At 48.1% G+C, this 23271-nt stretch overlaps 1 protein-coding gene across 7 annotated transcripts in view; it reads right to left on the bottom strand.

The window, feature by feature from the left end:
- CABIN1 (calcineurin binding protein 1) overlaps positions 1–23271 on the bottom strand; it is a 192771-nt gene that overhangs the window by 64560 nt on the left and 104940 nt on the right. For 5 of the 7 annotated variants that reach the window (XM_064272401.1, XM_064272402.1, XM_023559195.2 and 2 more), the window contains 3 exons: positions 21737–21888; positions 21288–21466; positions 559–744 (listed from right to left, as the gene is read on the bottom strand). In XM_064272401.1, coding sequence (XP_064128471.1) covers positions 559–744; positions 21288–21466; positions 21737–21888 — 517 coding nt within the window. The remainder of the gene's footprint in view (positions 1–558; positions 745–21287; positions 21467–21736; positions 21889–23271) is intronic. The other 2 variants (XM_064272405.1, XM_064272406.1) reach the window with 2 other exon arrangements.

Below are 23271 nucleotides of genomic sequence, written 5' to 3'. Positions count from 1 at the left end.
CCCCTGGCTCTCCGTAGGAAGATCAGGAGCTGCTGCATCCTAGAGGCTGTGGTGGCTTGGGCTGGTGTCCACTGGGAACCCAGGGTGGGTGGCGGAGAGTGGAGAGAGCTGTTGGTCAAGGCCCGGCACCAGCTCCTCTATACTGTCTGCTACGCATTGGCTCAGACAGATCACTACTGCACCTAGGAATTCCATCGACTTCTCCCTGCAGTACTAGGAGTGGGCTCACAGGGAGGACATGCCAGGGGAAGCAAGAGGCTTCACTCCAGGCTCCCCAGTTCCTGCCAGGCCCCTTGGTCCCCCACCTCTCTTGACCAGTGGTGAACCCACACACTGCTCACAATTTGGTCAGAATGAAAGGATGTTCCTCACATGTCTGCAAGCCCAAGCAAGGCTGGTTAGGCCAGAGGCGGGAGGTGGCTGCTCTTGGCTTAATAGCCCCCATCACATGGGCACCCCCAGCCAGTCTACTGACATCTCATGCACCCCCAGCCAGCCAGTCCAGACCACCACAGGGCACCACAAGCAGCTCTAACACACTCAAGTAAGTCTTCCTACCTCTTTCCTCTGTGGTCCCCTGCAGGTCTTTACTGGTCAGTCCTGCCTGGGAACTGGGAGTGGGCAACCTCTTCTCAGTGGCGTAGGACTTCCGGGAGCCCTCCATTGAGCTGGTAGGCTCACTGAAGAAGTCCTGCGTTGAGCTGGAGTCTGAGAGTGCTACAGCTGTGCTGTCCTGGCTCCGCTCTAAGGGGAGGAGGGAGAGAGGGTAGGAGCGTGAACCACACCCCCTCCCATGTGGAAGTGCTCCCTGGGGCTCATCTCCTGTCAGTGGATGGGACCCCCACAGAGAAGCAATCTAGGTACAACTGCTCTGACACTGCAGAGCCAGCCCATCTGAAGGCAGCTGTGCAGCTCAGTAAAAGGTGTCCATCTCCTTCCGTTCTCCACCACCCTCCCCCCCCTGCAGTGGTGCTCTGGTAAAGTTTAACAACTGCTTTCTGGGGGAAAAGCCCTCATTGTAGCCTTGCTAATTTTAGTTTTGGCATAGATACTCCCCACCGTGGCCAACAGCAAGCTACCAACATGGTGTCACTGAGCTGGAACTGGGAGGAGACGCACAGTAGCCACCATCACACAGCATTTCTACTGTACAATATAATAAACATAAATAACTGGAAGGAAAAAAACAGTTGCCATGGAGTCAGCTCAAACTCATGGCAACCCCACGTGCATCAGAATAGAACTGTGCTCCACAGGGCTTTTCCTGAGGCAAGAACATGGAGAGAGACCTTCCTGAGGTGACAAAAGGCCTCAAGCTGAAGATGCAGCTTCAATATTGAGGGCAAACCTTCCAACAAACCAGCTCCCACTCTAAGCACAAGATAACACTACTGGAATTTGAAGCCAGATACTAAAGGTAGCCATAGCAACAACAAAACCCAAAACGCAGATCAATTTCTGACTAGACTAACTCAACTTCCCATACTAACAGCCTAGAAGCAGAAGTGGAAGCCCATTTCAAGCACACGAATTGTCTAGTTTGGTTTCTTCTGTTCTACACATATCTGGTATTCACTTAAAAAAATAAATAAATAAAAGGATGTGGGGCCAAGATAGTGGAGGAGTCAGATACTTCAGGTGATCCCTCTTACAACAAAGACCACAAAAAGCAAGTGAAATGATTAAATATATGACAAGCTAGGAGCCCTATACATCAAAGGCAAAGTCAGAAAACGGACTGAGAGGCAGGGGGAGAGAAGGACAGTTCAGAAGCAGCGGGAACCCTCAGGCACGATGCCCTGGAGCGACCCCTGAGGGGCTGACGATATCATTCTGGACACAGTTTCCTCAGGGGAATACATCAAGCCACACAGCCTACTCATGCCTCTGGAACCAGAGAACGGCACCCTCAGCAAAAGCTAAGTACTTGCTTTTATTTTATCATATCCCCAGCCCCCAAGCTGGCTTCAGTGGCTGTCGATTTCTCTGGGCCCGAGATAGGTCCTGTTGCATGCCCGGAGCCATTCTTCTAGCCTTGGAGAAGGAATAAATTAACAATTGGGGGAAAAGATAATCTGCCAGCTCCACTAAGCTGGGGAGCTCAGGACAGAAGTGGCTCCTGTCCAGGCACAAATGGTCTGAAGACTTTGAATACCTATCACCTCTACACAGACCTGTGCAGCCCCATTTCAGGAGAATAGGCCCTTGTTGGCAGACTGCAACACTTCCAGCTGTGCAGTGGAGAGGTGGGTGTTTGATGTCTGACACCGCTTTGCCTATTTAACAGGGTCCTCCTCTAACTGCATCAGTGACCTAAGGACTGGTGGCTCCACCCAAGTCACCTAGCCACCTGTGACAGGGGTCCAAGGACAAGTGGTGCTTCCCAGTACTTACAACTAAAAGCATTGATACCCATGGTCCATTCGCAGAACCCACCCACCTGTGCATTCTAGGGAACAGGGATGCGCTTTCCTCACAGACAATCGGGGGATGGTTGTCAGCCCTCTGCCTTGTTCAGAGCATGACATCTGCTGCAACCAGATACCTGTGCCTACACCAATCACCCCTGCCCCTCTAAGACTGTAGGACAGAGCCTGTACCACATACTTGACGATCAACTACCAGGACACCCGAGCTGAATCCATACAAGAAAAGTGAACGGACTGCTAGGCTCATATACCTGGTAACAGCTCTAGCCATCTGGTGACAAGAGGTCAGAGCTTCAAAAGCGAAAATAAGCTAGCTCACTCAATCAGTCTATTGGGCACATCAAAACAAAACAAAGCAAGAAGCTAGGATACAGTAAGCAAACATAAGCTATTACAATAACTTCTAGATGGCTCGGAGACAACAATATCAAATCACATAAAAAAGCAGACCATGATCGCTTCAACAAGCTCTCAAAACAAAAAACCAAGGAATCTTCAGGATGACATTGTCTTCGGAACTACCAGATGTAGAATGCAAAAGATTAATATACAGGACTCTTCAATACATCAGGAAGGAGATCAGGCAATACACAGAACAAGCCAAGGAACACACAGATAAAGCAGTTGAAGAAATTAAAAAGGTTATTTGAGAACATAGTGAAAAATTAAACATGCTGCAAGAATCAACAGAGAGACAGCAATAACAAATTCAGAAGACTAACAATAAAATTACAGAATTAGACAACTCAATAGAAAGTCAGAGGAGCAGACTGAGGAAGTGGAAGGTAGAATTAGTGAGACTGAAGATGAAACACTTGGCACCAATATATTTAAAGAAAAATCAGATAAAAGAATGTTAAAAAATGAAGAAACTGTAAGAATCATGTGGGACTCTATAAAGAGAAATAACCTAGAAGTGATTGAACTAGCAGAACAGGCAGGGGTAACAGAAAATACAGAGAGAATTGTTGAAGATTTCTTGGCAGAAAACTTCCCTGATATGGTGAAAGATGAGAAGATATCTATCCAAGATGCTCATCGAACTCCACATAAGGTAGATCTCAAAAGAAAGTCACCAAGGCATATAATCAAAATTGCCGAAACCAAAGACAGAGAATTTTAGGAGCAGCTAGGGATAAACGAAAAGGTACCTGTGAAGAAGAGTCAATAAGAATAAGCTCGGACTACTCAGCAGCAAACATGCAAGCAAGAAGGCAATGGGATGAAGGAAAAAAACTGCCAGCCGAGAATCACATATCCAGCAAAACTGTCTCTCTCAGCTATGAAGGTGAAATTAGGACATTTCCAGACAAACAGAAGTTTAGGGAATTCGTAAAAACCAAACCAAAACTACAAGAAATACTAAACGGAGTTCCCTGGTTAGAACATCAGTAATATCAGACACCAACCCAAGACTAGAATACAGGACAGAGCAACCAGATATCAACCCAGATGGGGAAATCACAAAAATAAATCAAGACAAAAAAACGCTCAAAACAGGGAAATAGTGATGTCATTATGTAAAAGACGACAACATTGAAGCAATAAAGAGGGACTAAAAAATGCAGTCATGATCTTCCATACGGAGAGAAAGTCCAGGCGATATAAAGAAAAAAAAGTTAGGTTTAAACTTAGAAAAACGGGGTAAATATTAAGATAACCACAAAGGAGACTATCAATCCTACTCATCAAAATAAAATAAAAAAATAAAGACTCAGCAGAAAGAAAATTAACAACAACAAATGAGAGGAAATGACAATATATAGTCAGCAAAAAAATTCAGTGGGGGACTGGACCAAAAGCAAAGAAGTTTCCTGAATAAACTGAATGCTTCAAAGGGGTCAGCAGAGCAAGGGCGGGGGTTTTGGGGCTATGGCTTCAGGGAACATCTAAGTCAAGTGGCAAAATAAATTCTATTAAGAAAACATTCTGCATCCCACTTTGAAGTGTGGCATCTGGGGTCTTAAATGCTAACAAGCAGCCATCTAAGATGCATCAATTGGTCTCAACCCACCTGGATCAAAGGAGAATGAAGAACACCAAGGTCACAAGATAATTATGAGCCCAAGAGACAGAAAGGGCCACATGAACCAGAGACTCACATCATCCTGAGACCAGAAGAACTAGATGGTGCCCGGCCGTAACTGATGACTGCCCTGACAGGCAGCACAACAGAGAACCCCTGAGGAAGCAGGAGAACAGTGGGATGCAGACCCCAAATTCTCATAAAAAGACCAGACTTAATGGTCTGACTGAGACTAGAATCCCAGCGGTCATGGTCCCCAAACCTTCTGTTGGCCCAGGACAGGAACCATTCCAGAAGACAACTCATCAGACATGGATTGGACTGGACAATGGGTTGAAGAGAGATGCTGATGAGGAGTGAGCTACTTGTATCAGGTGGACACTTGAGACTGTGTTGGCATCTCCTGTCTAGAGGGGATATGGGAGGGTAGAGGGGGTTAGAAACTGGCAAAATGGTCATGAAAGGAGAGACTGCAAGGAGGGAGCAGGCTGACTCATTAGGGGGAGAGTAAATGGTAGTATGTCATAAGGTGTACATAAGTTTATATGTGAGAGACTGACTTGTTTTGTAAACGTTCACTTAAAGCGCAATAAAAATTATTAAAAAAAATTCAGTGGGAAAAAGAAACTGTCAACAACACAGAAAAAAGACATCAAAATGACAGCACTAAGCTCATACCTATCCATAATTACGCTGAATATAAATGGAGTAAATGCACCAATAAAGAGACAGACAGTGGGGAGAATGGATAAAAAAACACGATCCATGTATATGCTGCCTACAAGAGACACACCTTAGATGTACAAACACAAACTAAAACTCAAAGGATGGAAAAAATATATATCAAGCAAAACAACAATCAAGAAAGAGCAGGAGAGGCAATACTAATTTCTGACAAAATAGATTTTAAAGTTAAATCCACCACAAAGGATAAGGAAGGACACTATATAATGATTAAGGGACAATATACCAAAAGAATATAACCATATTAAATATTTACACACCCAATGAGAAGACTACAAGATACATAAACTCTAACAGTATTGAAAAGTGAGATACACAGCTCCACAACAGTAGTAGGAGACTTCAACACACCACTTTTGGTGAAGGACAGAACATCCAGAAAAAAGCTTAATAAAGACACGGAAGATTTAAATGCCACAATCAAGCAACATGACCTCACAGACATATACAGAACACTCCACCCAACAGCAGCCAAGTATACTTTCTTTTCCAGAGCACATGGAACAGTCTCTAGAATAGACCACATATTAGGTCATAAAGAAGCCTTAACAGAATCTAAAACAACAAAATATTACAAAGCATCTTCTCTGACCATAAGGCCAAAAAAGCAGAAGTCCATAACAGAAAAAGCAGGGAAAAGAAGTCAAACACTTGGAAACTGAACAATAGCCTGCTCAAAAACGACTGGGTTATAGAAGGCACTATTAAGAAGAGAATAGAGAAATTCATAGACTCCATTGAGAATGAAAACACTTCCTATCAGAATCTTTGGGACATAGCAAAAGCAGCGCTCAGAGGTCAATTTATATCAATAGATGCGCACATCCAAAAAGAAGAAATGGTCAAAATCAAAGAATAATCCCTACAACTTGAACAACTAAAAAGAGAGCAACAAAAGAAATCCTCAGGCACTGGAAGAAAGTAAATAATAAAAATTGGAGCAGAATTCAACGAAACACAACTAAATTAAATTAGAGCAGAATTAAATGAAGTATGCTTCCTTTTCCAGTACACATGGAACATTCTCCAGATTAAACTACATATTAGGTCATAAAGCAAGCCTTAACAAAATCCAAAACAACTGAAAGAGTTAACAAGACCAAAACCTGGTTCTTTGAAAAAATTAACAAAATTGATAAACCACTGGCCAAACTGACAAAAGAAAAACAGAGGAGGAAGCAAAAAACCCAAATAAGAAATGAGATGGGCGATATCACAACAGACCCAACTGAAATTAAAAGAATCAGATTACTACAAAAAACTGTACTCTAACAAATTTGAAAACCTAGAAGAAATAGATGAATTTCTAGAAACACACTACCTACCTAAACTAACACAAACAGAGGTAGAAGAACTAAATAAACCCATAACGGAAGAGACTGAAAAGGTAATCAGAAAACTCCCAACCAAACAAAAAGGCCTGGTCCGGACGGCTTCACTGGAGAGTTCTACCAAACTTTCAGAGAAGAGTTAACACCATTACTATTAAAGATATTTCAAAGCATAGAAAAGGATAGAATACTCCCAAACTCATTCTATGAAGCCAGCATATCCCTCACACCAAAACCAGGTAAAGACATCACAAAAACAGAAAATTACAGACCTATATCCCTCATGAACTTAGATGCAAAAATCCTCAACAAAATTCTAGCCAAAAGAATTCGACAACATATCAAAAAAATAATTCACCATGACCAAGTGGGATTCATACCAGGTATGCAGGGATGGTTCAACATTAGAAAAACAACTAATGTAATCCATCATATAAATAAAATAAAAGACAAGAACCACATAATTTTATCAACTGATGCCAAAAAGGCTCTTTTCAAAGTTCAACGCCCAGTCATGGTAAAAACTCTCAGGAAAATAGGAAGAGAAGGAAAATTCCTCAACCATGTTAAAGGGCATTTATACAAAGCCAAAAGCCAACATCACCATAAATGGAGACAGTCTAAAAGCATTCCCCTTGATAAAGGGAACCAGACAAGGATGTCCTTTACCACCACTTTTATTCAACACTGTGCTGGAGGTCCTAGCCAGAGCAATTAGACTAGATAAAGAAATAAAGCGCATGCAGACTGGTAAGGAAAAAGTAAAAGTATCTCTATTTGCAGATGACATGATCTTATACACAGAAAATCCTAAAGAATCCTCAAGAAAACTACTGAAACTAATAGAAGAATTCAGCAGAGTATCAGGATACAAGATCAACATACAAAAATCAGTTGGATTCCTCTACGCCAACAAAGAGAACATCAAAGAGGAAATCACCCAATCAATACCATTTACAGTAGCCCCCAAGAAGATAAAATACTTAGGAATATATCTTACCAGAGACATAAAAGACCTATACAATGAAAACTACAAGACACTACTTTAAGAAACCAAAAGACACCCACATAAGTGGAAAAACGTACCTTGCTCATGGATAGGAAGACTCAACATCGTAAAAATGTGTATTCTACCAGAAGCCATCTATAGATATGGTGCAATTCCGATCCAAATTCCAATGACATTTTTTAATGAGATGACAAAACAAATCACTAACTTCATATGGAAAGGAAAGAGGTCCCAGGTAAGCCAAGCATTACTTAAAAAGGAGAATAAAGTAAGAGGCCTCACACTACCTGGTTTTAGAATATATTATACTGCCATAGTAGTCAAAACAGCCTGGGACTGGTACAACAACAGATACACAGACCAATGGAACAGAATTGAGAATCAAGACATAAATCCATCCACATATGAGCAGCTGTTATTTGACAAAGGCCCAAAGTCAGTTAAATGGGGAAAAGACAGTCTATTTAACAAATGGTGCTGGCATAACTAGATATCCATCTGCCAAAAAATGAAACAAGACCCACACCTCATACCATGCACAAAAATGAACTCAAAATGGATCACAAGACCTGAATATAAAATCAAGGCAGGAAAAACAGGGACAACACTAGGAGCCCTAATACATGGCATAAACAGTATATAAAACATTACTAACAATGCAGAAGAGAAACCAGATAACTGGGAGCTCCTACAAATCAAATACCTATGCCCATCCAAAGACTTCAGCAAAAGAGTAAAAAGATTACCTACAGACTCCGAAAAAGTTTTTAACTATGACATTTCTGATCAGCGTCTGATCTCTAAAATCTACATGATACTGCGAAAACTCAACTACAAAAAGACAAGTAACTCAATTAAGAAATGGGCAAAGGATATGAACAGGCACTTAATTAAAGAAGACATTCAGGTAGCTAACAGATAACTGATGAAATGCTCATGATCATCTGCCATTAAAGAAATGCAAATCAAAACTACAATGAGATTCCATTTCACTCCAACAAGGCTGGTGTTAATACAAAAAACACAAAATAATAAATGTTGGAGAGGTTGTGGAGAAACTGGAACACTTATACACTGCTGGTGGGAATGTAAAACGGTACAACCACTTTGGAAATCAATTTCGCGCTTCCTTAAAAAGCCAGAAGTAGAACAACCATATGATCCAGCAATCCCACTCCTTGGAATATATCCTAGAGAAATAAGAGACTTTACACGAACAGATGTATGCACGCCCGTGTTCACTGCAGCACTGTTTACAACAGCAAAAAGATGGAAGCAACTGAGGTGCCCATCAACGGATGAATGGATAAATAAATTATGGTATATTCACACAATGGAATATTAAAAAAAAAACCCAGTGCCGTCGAGTCAATTCCGACTCATAGCAACCCTATAGGACACTACTACACATCGATAAAGAACAATGAGTCCGTGAAAAATCTCATAACATGGAGGAATCTGGAAAGCGTTATGCTGAGTGAAATTAGTCAGTTGTAAAAGAACAAATATTGTATGAGACCACTATTATAAGAACTCAAGAAACAGTTTAAACAAAAAAGAAAATATTCTTTGATGGTTACGAGGGTGGGGAGGGAGGGTGGGAGAAGGGTATTCACTAATTAAATAGTAGACAAGAACTATTTTAGGTGAAGAGAAAGACAACACACAATACAGGGGAGGTCAGCACGACTGAACTAAACCAAAAGCAAAGAAGTTTCCTGAATAAACCGAACACTTTGAAGGCCAGAGTAGCAGGGGCAGGGGTTTGGGGACCATGGTTTCAGGGAACATCTAGGTCAATTGGCATAATAAAATCTATTCAGAAAACATTCTGCATTCCACTTTGTTCAGTGGCACCTGGGGTCTTAAATGCTAGCAAGCAGCCATCTAAGATGCATCAACTGGTCTCAACCCACCTGGAGGAAGGGAAAATGAAGAACACCAAAGACACAAGGTAATTTTGAGCCCAGGAGACAGAAAGGGCCACATAAATCAGAGACTACATCAGCCTGAGACCAGAAAAACTAGATGGTGACTGGCTACAACCGATGACTGCCCTGACAGAAAACACAACAGAGAATCCCTGATGGAGCGGGAACGCCGTGGGATGCAGACCTCAAATTCTCATAAAAAGACCAGACTTAAAGGTCTGACTGAGACTAGAAGGACCCCGGAGGTTATGGTCCTCAGACCTTCTCTGTTAGCCCAAGTGTAGAACCATTCCCAAAAGCCAATTCTTCAGACAGGGATTTCTTACCTTATTTCTATAAGATAGAAAATGATAATCGTGAGGAGTGAGCTTCTTGGCTCAAGTAGACATATGAGACTATGTCTGGAGAGGAGATGAGAAGTCAGAGGCGGAGAGAAGCTGGCTGAATAAAAATGGACACGGGGAATACAGGGTGGAGAGAAGGAGTGTGCTGCCTCATTAGGGGGAGATCAACTAGGAGTATATAGTAATTTTTGTATGAGAGACTTACTTGATTTGTAAACTTCCACTTAAAGCACAATAAAAATTTTAAAAAATTTTTTAAAAATGCAAGTGAAGAAAAGAAAAAGTCCACTGTCAAGATACAAAAGAATCAACAGAACCAGATTCACAGATGACACAAATGTTGGAACTATCTGATGGGGAATTGAAAATAAGTATGAGTAACATAATAACTATGATTAATACAGTTAAGGCTTTAGTGGAAAAGGTAGACAACATTTAGGAACAGACGGGAAATTTTAGGAGAGAGAGATGGAAGTTGTAAGCAAGAGCCTGATGGAAATGTTAGAAATATTTAAAAAAAACAAAACAAAACAAAAAAACCAATAAGAGATGAATAATGGTTTTGTCTGGCTTCTCAGTAGATCTGACACAGCTGAGAGGGAAAAAAAAAAAAAACTTGAAGATACATCAGTAGAAATTATCCAATCTGAGAGGAAAAGGCTAAAAAACAGACAATAAAACACAGAGAAAAGAGCATCCAAGAGCACCAGATGACCTAACATATTAATTGGAATCCCAGAAGGAGATGAGGTAAACAGGATGGAAAAGACTGAGAATTTTCAAAAAATAATGAAAGACCTGAAATCACCAAGAAATTTGGAGAACACCAAGCAGAAAAAAGACCACTCTACTTCTGGAGCCCTTGTGGATAGTGGTTAAGAACTTGGCTGCTAACCAAAAGGGCAGCAGTTTAAATCCATCAGCTGCTCCCTGAAAACCCTATGGGGCAGCACTACTCTATCCTATAGAGTTGCTATGAGTTGGAACCAGCTTGAATCAATGGCACCTAACAACAACCACATTTCTCATCAGGAACTATTCAAGTCAGATGACATCTCTAAAGTGCCAAAAGAGGGGAAAAAAGTCAACCCAGAATTTTATGTCCAGTGAAAACCTCTCTTGAAAAATGGTGAAGTAAAGACTTTTTCAGAGAAACAATAATTGAGAATTCATTACCAGCACACCTATGTGACCAGAAATGTTACATGAAGTTCTTTAGGTAGAAGGAATATAATACCAGACAGAAACCTGGATCTACACTCTCCAAAAGTGAAGTAATGGTAAATACTCTTTTTAAATTTTTAATTGCTCTAAACTACTCCTGACTGTGTAAAGCAAAAATTGTAACAACGTATTATGGGTTTATAGCATATGTAAAAATGAAATGAATGACAAGAATACAAAAAGATGGGAGGTTCTTTACACTACATGTGAAGGAGTATAATATTATTTGTAAGTAGATTGCGATTAGTTAACAATGTATTTTATAAATCCTAAGGCATTACTACATTCTTAAAGAGGTATAAATAGACTAACAGTGGAGAAAAAATGGAACCATAAAAAATAAAAACATACTTTGTCTTGAACTTTGTGTACCTGAAGGTAAAGCTCAATGAACTTGGAATCAAGAGAGCTAAGTCCAAGTTCCTCTTGTACCATTCACAAGTTGCATGACTTTATGCAAGTAAGTCCCTTCCCCACATTTAAATTGCTGCTACATCCATCTAAGAGAAGTCCATTTCGTAAAAGCTTCTGGAGACACAGGGAGCAAAATAGACACAGTCCCCAGACACCCCAACCCTTCGCTCAGCTCCTTAAAAACCTAGTATGGAATGATGCATTAATATCCAGCAGGCAATCACGGGAGCCCACTGGGAGGCCAGATGCAAGCTAGCTGCTTGGTGGGCAAACAAACTTGCTACTCTGGAGAAGTTGTTTCAACAAAATTCAAGGCCTGGACTCTGAAAGATCCAGGCTGCCTGAGTTCAGTCCTGCTCTGTCACTTACTAGCTCTGAGAACCTGTGCCAATGCCCGCATCTGTTCACACTTCAGTGTCCTCATATGTGCAATCCTGACAACACAAGTGCCCACTTCATTGTATTGTTATGAGGATTAAATAAGTTAATACATGTAAAGTGCTTGAAATAGTGCCTGACACAAAGTAAGTGTTGCTCAATTATCGTTATTTCCAGAGAACCTGGACTTATTTATCTGTGATATCTCAAACTTTACTTGACAAATTCAGTTCTGAATGGGCAGCACCCTGCTGATGGGTGACCCACTCCTTAAATACTGACACACCAGGGCTGTCAAAGCAGGCCCGGCATCAGAGACATCGAGAGCTGAGCCTGTGCTTCCCAAGGTCGTGCTGTCGCTTGGGCCTCTTCATCCATATCTATCATGGACTAGGGCTTGGGGACAGTGGCATGCATGTCCTGTCAGCCTGCCACAGCCCTTCCTTCATGGCTGCCTTTGTGATGTCCTCTGCCCAGGGCCTCGTGCGCCAGCATAGCACCTCTCCAACGGCACATGCTAGGCTGAAAGAGCAAAAACACACTGGGATTTCAGACGTGTGAGAGCCACACCTGATGCAGAGTCTCATTAATGGGGGAGCAGAGAACTGGTGGAACCAGGTCACCTTTTTGCAAAGGTGCGTGCTTATCCCTGATGTCAAGGTCAGATCCCAAGGCACCATCAACACTCATGGGGTTACACGCAGACCTGTGCCCTCATGAGACGTCCTCAGTGTGGGGGTCACCGAATTGGCAGGGCAGCGAGTTTGCCATCTGTGTGGAAGGCAGAGGAGGCAGTGCGAAGGAGGCCCTTGACTCCAAAGGCCACACGGGGTCACTGCAGCAGCTCTGGACGTGGATGTCCCAGATCTTCCACTGCGCGGCTCGGTAACCTTAGACCAGTCATTCCACTGCTCTGGGCTTCCAATGTCACACTTTCAACAAAGACTTGAGAGCTATCACTGCTCTCCTCTCTCTGCCTGTGGCACACACCCAGGGTTCCCGTGAATGAAGTCCCAGTGGCCCGCCCAACCCTGCAGCACTCATTGTGGACACACTAAGGCAACACTGCTGAGGCCTCAGACTTGGAAAGATGTGGGTCATGCGCCTGCTGTATAAGAATCTCCTGAGAGGGAGGCCATGTGTACTCTTTCAGCGACATCACCACATGCCAGGCAGGTGCCCTGGAAGCAGGCCCAGCTGGTACAATGTCCTGAGCACTGGCACATCACCTCACAGCTGCTGGGTGTCTGGCCTCAAAGAACCACCAATTTGGTGAAATCCCAATTGTGATCTTTACAAAAACACAGGCTTGGCTTAACCAAATGCTATTTTCTCACAGCGTGCACACACCCTCTCAATGTGGCACTGGTGGAAGGGGGCCGGCCTTGATAAGAATGGAGTGAGCAAAGAAGGGCTGTGCTCTGCGCTCCCGGACACCTGCCCACTGGTCAACCACTGGCTGAGCAGCAACTTCATGGAGCACCTTCTAAAATAACAGCAGCAAGAGGAACAAGCCCAGGAAAGCAGGGAACTGAGCAGGGAAGGGCCGATGCCCCCAGGGCCTCCCTGAACCTCTGGGACATGCCTCAAGGCCCAGCCAGGACTCTTCCCACACTTGAAGTCAGGACTGCTGAGCCTCTGGAAGGTGAGAACAGACACCTGTGTCACCTGAGCGGCCCTACAGTGATTCTGCACAAGCCCTCGCCCCACGTGTGATCGAAGGCACCGAACAGGCCCTGAGGAAGTCACTGCTCTTGGGGCCAATGCCAACACAATATTGGCTCAGGAGAGAAGTGATAAGGGCCGTGGTTGTGGGCCACTGCTCGTCCCCCTCCTAGATGAGGGTATACCCATACCCACTGAGGTCGAGTTGTTTCCAACTCATAGCGACCCTATAGAACAGCGTAGAACTGCCCCATAGAGTTTCCAAGGGATGCCTGGCGGATTCGAACTGCTGACCTCTCGGTTAGCAGCCTTAGCACTTAACCACTACGCCACCAGGGTTTCCTAGGTAAGGGTAGTACCCCCCAAGCCCTGCCCTGACCCCTCCTGAACAGCTGACCAGCTTGGGCTTATGCACTATGGGCCTCTATCACCACACATGGTCCCTCACGCTGCCAATATGCCCTAGTAAAAGGGATGTGGGGAGCCAGAAGCGGGGGATGTTCCGGCTTGGGGAACACAAACCTTGGCTCCAGTCCAGCTCCCCTGTGAAGCCACATTGGGAGTTCCAGTCCTCATCTGGAATCCTGCAGGCCCAGGGCCCAGATGGGCTGGTGAATGGTTTTATGTAGGGTTCATGTGCTCCCATTGCCTGAGCCCATGGGACTTCTATGGGTATTGGCCTGTGCCAAGTGCTTAGAAGGACCCAGTCAGTCCATGACACCCCGCAGGCAGTGTCTGCCAGACCTGAAGTAGGGCCACGGGAGGAGAGCGGAGGGGCAGGGCCAAGCTGGCCATCAGCTCTCAGCCTGGAAATCCAGGAGGCGGGGTTTTCCCAGGCTCCTGGAACTCAGAGGGAGATGGAACTTTCTGTGCAGAAAAGCTAGCCTCAGCTGAACCCACACAGCAGTGCCCAAACTCCCAGGGAAACATGCACACTGACTGGGATCCCTGGATGGCCCCAGGGGGCTCCTTGCCTCCAGGCTGAAGAGTGGAGGGGGTCTCTGTGAGAAACTGCCTGACAGTCAACAAGAAACAAGACTGGTCACAAGGCAGAGGCTTCCGGCTGGCCCTGGCTCTTCTTTTTAGAATGTTCTTTTAAAAATCTGCCCACACAAAACCTGTTCACACTAATTAACATTTGTGGGAAGATTATAAATATTTCACTCTCTTGTTGTTAGTCTTGGGAATACCTCGCATCTGTGCATCTGGGCTCCCCCGGCCCTTCCTCTTGGCCTCTGCCAAGAGTTCCTGACGAAGCCTGTCTGCTTCGAAGCACTGTACCCTCCACTCCCAAGAGAGGTGCAGATGCAGGGCTCTGGCTTGGCAACAGGAAGGCCCCAGTCTCTGAGTCTTGCCTTTAAAAGTTTGACTCCTTCAAATCTCTTGAGCCTTCTCAGGATTTCCTCCCCAGCCTGAAAGAGCTCTTCAGTGACAAGAGGCAGGTAGGTCCCTGGTGGGTTTTTAGAACATGTGGGGGTGCTATCACAAACTGTAGCAACCCTGACTAGTAAACTCAGAATCACAAATGTCCTGCCAACCAAAACACATCAGGTCTCTACTAAGAGTAAACTTGGGTGGAATCAATATATTGAGAAACCTTTCAACTGAACACAGCCTGCCCCATTGGCCTCTCCTGGCCACTATGAAAGAGACAGGGCTGGCTGGGAGCAGGGGCTAGGTATGTAGGATAGACGCCCACCTGCAGGCTAGGAGACAGGTACAGACACAGAGGAAAGACACCAGAAACATGGTGGGCCCAAGAGAGAGGAACACACATAGGAGGCAGCAGGTAGGCTGACTCAGGTTCATCCCCACCAGGGCCCCTTTTCTGCTTTTGCTCTTGAGTGAGGGCTGTCCAAACACCTCCACCGTGCTCATATAGGGGTGCTGTTCCACTTGGACCCTAACATCTGAGGTAAGACGTGACCTTACTGAGCACCACCCATCGTGCACTGTACTCACTGTGCACACTCAGAACCACTCATCGTGCACACTCACTGCTCCCTCATTGCTCACACTCACTGAACACCACTCTGCTCCCCTAGCCAGGCAAGGCTTTAAACGTCCCCTCCCCAAGGGCAGGTGGGTGCCTCTTCCGATACAAATGCCAAGTGAAAGAAGCAGCTTTCTGGTGAGGTTCCTAGAAAGGCTCATCACACAAAGGATGGCTGGGAGAATGTGACTTATTTAAAGGCAAAACAGATGTTGTGATCACGTCACTCTATGTTCACAAGTAGGAGCACCTCCAGTTGGGCTGAGCTGGTGTCCCAAGCTCTCCCCCCGGGGTCTCTCTCCACCCAACCTGGTCATCTCACTGTTTTCCATGTCTTTGCTCTCATTGTCACTCACCCCAACTGACCCTGAAAGCCTCACTCTGGAGACCACCTCTTGCAGAAGTCCTCCCAATCTACCAAATCTCACTCTTGCTTCCTCCTCCAGTTTATGGCACTCCTCTGGATACCAAGCATTGTGTGATACCTAGGGACCAACACCCTCATCTTTACTCACCCATGGCACCCTCTTCCATGCGTGGCACACAACAGGCACTCAATAAATGCCACGGTCAGCCACGGCCTGAAGAGGTTTTAAAAAGTTAAAAATGGAAGAGGTGGGGACAAAGGAGATGCCTGGTCTGCCACTTACAGACAGCCCCTCCCCAGCCCCAGCAGCCTGCCCTCAGCCTAGGGACCAGCGAGACAGCCTGCTCCACTGAGTTTTCCTACTTTCAGTAGGTCTGTTTCCAAGCACAGTTTTCTTGCTCTGAATGGACGGGTGGCAGGGACCACTGGGCAGTGCTCCCCTACAGCCTGAACACCACCGACCATAGATCGCCTCAGACACCCTGCACGCTCTGCGTTTTTACACATCTATCCATGCAAAGACAATCTACCATCTCAGAGCCTGCCTGTGTGCGTCTGTGTGTGCACGTGTGTACACAAGAAAGAGCAAAGCAATGGAAATACAGGAATAAGACACCTGACAGGCAGTGGCCAGCAGGGAGAGGCCACCTGCTGCATCGGTTGGTCAGAACTGGGAAGACAGGTAGCCGGCAGAAGCCAAGCACAGCAACACACACTCTGCAAACCACAGGCCAGCGGACTGTATGGGACCCCTTGTCCCGGGAGGCAGGGAGCCGGACTGCGGGCTGAGCATGCGTCTGGGCTGTCCCAGAAGCGAGCCGTGACACGTGCAAGCAGGAAGACAGCCTGGAGGACAGAGTGGGTCAGGGTTAGGGGCAGCACGGGCAATATTGGTGGAGGGGTGTGAGGGGCAGGCAAGGATGAGCACAGACAACATGGCACAATGACAGACAATGACAGCATGGTGGCAGGTCGGGGAGGATGGTACGCACTCCCAAAAGCCCCAAGAAGCCCGAGGCCTCCAATGCTCTGCTCTGTTGCAGGTGGGCCACCAGCCCCACAGCCCACTTCCCTGCCCCTGTTGGATCCCTCTGATACCTGCAGGCCTCCCCATACCACCAGAAGGCTTGGCCGGTCTCTGTGAGGTTGACCCCTCCTATCTGGCACAACCCTGGCTGTTACTCCCCTAGCAGGGGCCTGCAGTAGGGACCAGAACTGTCCCATGGACTTGCCCAGCCCTCAGCTATGTAACTGGCTGACAAGGGCCCACTTCCTCCCCCGCAGGCAGGGGCCTACAGCAGGGCCCAGGGCTGACACCTGGAAGGGCTCAGCCCCAGACTGACCACGTGGCAAGGCCCACCCTCTGCGGCCTTTTCTGGCTCCAGCATGCTGAAGCAACACGAAGCGTGACAAACAGACAGCAAGAGTCTTGGTCAGTCCCCCAGAGCTGCTACGGACACATCCCCAAGGCCACGGAGCCAGGTATGGTTGTGGACCCATCCACTCTGCAGTGGCCCTGCTTGCAGACCCTGCCCCTGCCCCTGCAAAGCCTTCAGCAAAGGGAAGGGCATGCAGCTGCATCTTCCTTAGGGCCGGCCAGCAAGCACAGGGTACCTTCCTGATGCTAGCACCACCCAGGCCTGGGGGGAGGGAGGCAGACTCACTCTTGGCTCCATGGTGACTGGCCGGCAGCCCTAGCGGAGCACTCATGTGCCCTGGTACCCTTCCTCACATGTACAACAGGGACACTGCTGCTCTCCTGCCAGCGCTCTGCCCAGAGCATGCCCTTTGGTGTGGTGGGCCCAATCACGTACACACGCACGCACACAGTATGCGGCAGAGGGCACGGATTTTGCTCACAAATATCCTCATGCTGTTGGAACATGTGTGAGCGTCAATCACGGGGAGGGAGCCCCTTGAAAGTCACAGAGGGCTCCCCAAGTGATTTTCTTCCTGGCCTGGACACCAAAATACTAAGGGCTTCAGGACTGTGGGCAAATTCCACGAGATACACGGAAGAAGTCAGGTGGGGACAAGCAGTTAGGCAAAGTGGCTCCCTCTCTCTGTCTCTTGGCTTGGCCAGAGGGCCCCTCAGGTTAACTATGGGCCCCTCCCACTGCTCAAGAGGGGCTGGCTGTAATTGGGCTGGGGTGGAACCTCAGAGAATCTGAGGGCTGGTTCCGCTGGCTTCTGACCCGAGTTGTGGGTGGAAGGGAGGAAGCTTTCCACCCTACTGTTGGTGGTTCAGAGGGAATCTGGGTCCTACAAAGTGGTTATTATCAAATATCAAGTTATCTAAAAGTAACTGGAGATATTCTCCACAACTCTTCTAAATCTTACACCAAGTAAGTGTCAACTTCGGCTGATTTCTGTGTGTGAGGAAAAGGCACGTAGAAGTGGAGAGGTGGCCCTAACACAGGGCTCTGAGCCCAACTTCCTGGCCCCTCATGTGGAACCCTGTCCAACTGGGGGAACATGAGTCCAAAACAGGCTCTGGGGAGGAGGACTAGAACACAGCCCTCAGGAGACGGAGACAGGCCCAGAGGGTTTACACCAGGCCCACTTGGGGCTGCCTCAGAGCATGAGGGCTAGCCCTTCCTCCAGAGCAACACTGATAGCCACCTGGCCCTTCCTCTACGGCCTGCTGTGCCTGATCCTCACCCAACTCCACCAATGACCTGGGGATGGACTACATCTAGGAGAGGGTTATCTTGAGCAAGCACTTCATTTAATACTCATGCCCATCCCACAAGGAAAAAACTATACGTGTTTTACAGAAAAGAGGGGTCCCTCACCCAAAGTTGCTGAGCAAGTTAGGGATGGAGCTGGGCAGGAACTCAGATCCCCCAGCTCTAGGGCCTGTTCTGGGCTGTCTACCCTAAGCAGGTTCTTGGGCTCTCTGAGCTGTTTCCTCACCTGTACCAGGGCCAGTATGCCCACTGCCTTCCCCCTGTGCTGGGCTTCGACTGGAGTGAGTGCTGATATCCTCTCCTCCACCATAGGAGACCTGAGGCTGTTCTCTGAGGCCAAGGGGTAAGTGAAGGTGAGCGGCCACATGTCCTCCACCTCGAGCCCGCCAGCCAGCACCGGACGGGCCATAGGAAGGAGGACATGCAGGCAGGACGGACCCTCAAGGCTACTGCCGTGTCTGCTTCCACCAGCAATCTGTTGCTTCGGCCTGGAACTGGGCCCTTCCCTGGGAACTTGTGTGGATACTGGCAGGGGGGGTCTTGACAGGAAAACACTCTTCTGCTCAAATACGGACATGCCACAAGCTAGTCTAAGATCCTGACTGTTTTAGAGCCAGCATGTTTTCCTGTTGCAGACAGATGCTTTTCTCTCGGAGGTGAAGAGGGTGATGGCTCTAAAAGTACCATGCGACTTGCCTGGGCAGAGCCTGTGTGTGGCCAGAGCAGGGCTGCTGGCATCAGGGCTGGGGCCGGGCTGAGGTGACCGAGGGATCCTGGTGGCTACATCGCTGACAGGGATCACGCTGAACTTTAACAACATTCAAAACGTCACAACCATCAGAACCTATTTGTAGGGCTCCCTCTACAAACTTCCCTTCTGGGAACTGTTGTGTTGGCACAGCATCACCAGGGGCCCTCCACAACAGCACTCCCTGCTACATTTGTGTGCCAATATGGGGAGAACCGGCAATGGTGCCAGGCAGTAGCATCGGCCACCCTCTGAGGAGGTCCTGCCTCCCTTCTCTGTGCCTGGAAGGCACCTACTTTGGGAAGGTGTCACCAGGTTGCAAAGCAGAGTGTACAGCCCCGCCCCCTGGCCTCATCTGGAGCCTGTAGGACTGTGTGTGTGGTGTGCTGGTGCCCCTGGGTTAGGTGTGCATGGTGAGCAAGGGGTACACAGTGTATAAGTGTACTTGTGTGTGGGGTGCTCTAGGCCCAGACATGCAAGGTGAGCAGGGGCACACAGCATGGGACAACTGAACAACACCTCTCTCTTCTGAAACTTACGCATCATGCAAAATCCTCACAGGAACAAATTCCCAGAGCAGGGCTAATTTCTAACATTCTGCCTCAATGTTCTCAAGATTAACAGATTGGGATCAGGGTGGTATTTGTTTCACCTGAGTTACGTTAAGAGGAAGGGAAGAAGACCTGTTTAGAAAATGTTGGCAGGATCCAAGTGCAGAGGGGGGAGCAGTCTGCTCCTCCCGGCTCCGATCTCAGCTGGAAGAGTAGGGGTGTCCACAGCTAGGGGCTGGGGTAACAACAGAGACATAAGGACGTATGTCCAGGGAAGGTGTGGATGGGCAGCACGGGAGGGTGGGGATGGGCAGCACACACACAAAGACCCAGACGCTCCTACTAGTGCTAGAGACCAAAGCCACACCCAGGTGGGGAGCTGAGACCCTCCTCTGCTCTCAGGAAAGGATCAGGTCTAAGTCATTCAACTCCTTCCCCAAAGTAGCCGATAAGTGGACTCCTTCCATGCCTTCCTGCAGCTTGTACCTAAGCCTGCTCTCAACCCGCTCCCCATCTCAGGACGCCAAGGCCAGAGCAGCGCTCTCTGGGACAATGCTCCAGGTGGGGCCTCCACAGGAAGGCTGGAGCCTGGGTGCTGCCAAGGGGATATGGTACCAGCTCCCTCCCACCAGGCCTGTGCTGCTTCTCACCTCCCATGGTGCCCCAGGGCATGTCCCTCCTCCAAGGAGCCATCTATAAAAGCCACCTGGGGAGGCAAAGCTCCGGGGTTACTATCGGAGGCAGAGCCAGGGCTGTCCCCAAGGCCCTCAGGAGATGCGTGACGTGGGAGTGAAGCCCAGCATCTCTGCCCATCACTACTTCCCCAGGGCTCCACTCTGCCGGGTCTGCAAGTCCCCCAGTGCTGCGCCCCCCAGGAAGCACCGTCACCAGCTTACCACTGCAGAGGTGAGGAGGAGATGAGGAGCGAGAGGTCAGCATGCAAACCTCCTGATGTTAGCAAGGGTATGGGTTAGCGGTCGCCACCTGCCCCTCCCACGTGGGCGGCCTTGTGCATAGCCCAGCTGACCCACAAATGACCTGTCTGGGTTATGCCCTCCTGCGACCATCAGAAGGACAGAGCTGTCACAGAGCAGTGTCACAGCACTGCCATTACCAAGCTGACAGCCATAGACACAGGCAGCTAGTCTTCAGAGTCTCCCCAGGACTCCGTTGAGAAGTGCAGGCTCAGAGAGTGAGGGGATCCAGCCTACCCGCCTCCCTCCACCCAGGTGGGTGAGCTGACAGGTGGCGACGCTGCATGTCTTGGGAGCACAGAATCACCGTGAGTCCATGAGGTTAATGAGAGCTGCAACATTGCCCGTGTCGCCCCAGACCCAGCACCCACCCTTGCCAAATCAAGTATCTGCTCGCCCGAAGCCCTCCCCGGCCCCCCATGGCTGGCATGCCGCCTTGGGCTGGCGGTAGGGAAAACAGGGACTATACCGTCCGACGTTGCCTGCTGGTGGGGTTTTTTACATTTGACGTAATCGTGGTCAATCGGAGTGGCTGTGTAAGGTGGGGATGTCAGACCTGGGCCAGAGGAGGAGGGGAGGGAAGCTCCAGGGCCCGGCAGTGGCCCAGCTGAAGAGTGGGAGTCCTCGTCCACCAGGCAGGCCTTCTCCCTGTGGGACAGACGGGGGTGGTCAGAACCTCCCGTCCACCAAGCAGGCCCTCTCCATGAGGGACTGAGGGAAGGGGAGGAGCTGGCTTTGCCCCAGGACCTACCCAAGGTCAGGCAGCACCAGGCCAGGCCCAACAGAAATGCCTAGGAGTCAGGAGCTTCCAGATGAATTCCAGAGACCCCACAAGCATTTACTCACTAGCAAACCTCTGAGGGCAACCTTGGGTAAGTGAGCCATCTGTGGTGCACACGGGCTAAGCATGCAACTCACTTTTCCGAAGCTTTGGGCATGTTCTTCTCCTCGCCCCGGGCAAAGGGTCCTTCTGCAGCCTCCATCATAAAGCTGAGCAGCACTTCAGCACCAACCCCATAGTCAGGTTTTCCCAGAAGCTTCAGGATGGATGCATGAAGTCGGAAGTACACCTAGGAGACGACACAGGGCATGAGCAACCTCACAGTTGCTGCGGCTCATCACATAGATAGTTGGCCGCACTGGGAATGGGCCAGCAGAGGGCGAGACACTGTCACACAGTATTTTGCCTTATTAGCTTTAGACCTGCCAACTCATAACTGATTCAAAGCCAGCTCTGAAAATTAAAACGGATGCCAACTGTCTGCATTCCAGCTTACATGATTACCCAGTCACACAGCCACATGAGGATGAGACAGTGAGAGTAACAGCACCCTCGGCTCCACTCACAGCACTTCCTCCCCACCAAGGAGGGTACACGGGCTTCTGTGTGCCCCTCACCTGCAACTCCAACAGATGGGAACTCCATGAGGCAAGGACATGGCTTGATTCCTGTTTTGATCCAGCACCAGTGCACAGCCAGAACCTACAGGTCCCCAAAAGCCTCTGCAAGTGGGCTGTGGGCAGCTGGGAAACGAGCCACAGCTGCCAGGCCTACTTCATTCCCGTGAATTTTCACCGTATGCCTTAATTTACAAATGGGTTCGGTGAACTGCCCAAGGACCCACTGCCAGGCAAGTCCAGGGTCAGGGTCAGGGCCAGTCAAGGCCTAGCCTGTCTTCTGCTCCCAAAAGATGCCATGCCAATTTAAAAATGACATTCCTCCCAAAGGCACAGGGCCTGACAGCTTGCGAGGCACCTCCCTACACACTGCCATGGAGTTGCCTGGCCTTTCCGCCCAAGCATGGAGTGGTGCACACCCCCATGTACATTGGAGACCATGGGGGTCACACAGGCATGGAATGCAACTGGCCCTGCTTGGCTGGGCTGCTCTCACTTGAGAGGCTCTCAAGAGAAGGTACAAAGGGAACAGCCAGGTGAGCTGCTTGGTGGTCCAGGCCTAGAAGAGCACTCTCAAAAAGAACATCCCAGACAGGAGGGCCATGCCCAGAGTAAAGTAACAGCCCCTCCACCCCTAGCCCACCTGCGGACCCCAGAGAAATTGGATCAGCAATTCCCCTTTGGATGCAGGAGACCTCGAGGCACCAACACACACCCAGGTGGCAAACTCAGGGAGAGCAAAGTTCATCTAAGCAGCATGTCAAGTATTTTGAATGAAGGCTCAATGGCAGAGGTAAATTTACGATGGGGGGTTATATATTTGGGAAGAATATCATTTTTAAGACAAGATATACACACATATAAGCACACCAAAGTTACATGCTCCCAGAAATGCTGGCCATGGCCATACTGGCCGGGGAAAGTAGACTACCCCAAATATCTCTCTGCATGCCCACTCTTTTGAGAGTCATCCAGTATGGCAAGGGCATCAGCCATGCCTATACTGGGTAGTCCACATCCCTGAGACCTGGGCCCCACACCCAGAAGCCCCTGGG

Source organism: Loxodonta africana, chromosome 19, assembly GCF_030014295.1.
Source record: "Loxodonta africana isolate mLoxAfr1 chromosome 19, mLoxAfr1.hap2, whole genome shotgun sequence".
NCBI lineage: Eukaryota > Metazoa > Chordata > Mammalia > Proboscidea > Elephantidae > Loxodonta > Loxodonta africana.
The sequence above is the reverse complement of the archived record's forward strand: the minus strand, read 5'-3'. Positions and strand labels throughout refer to the sequence as shown.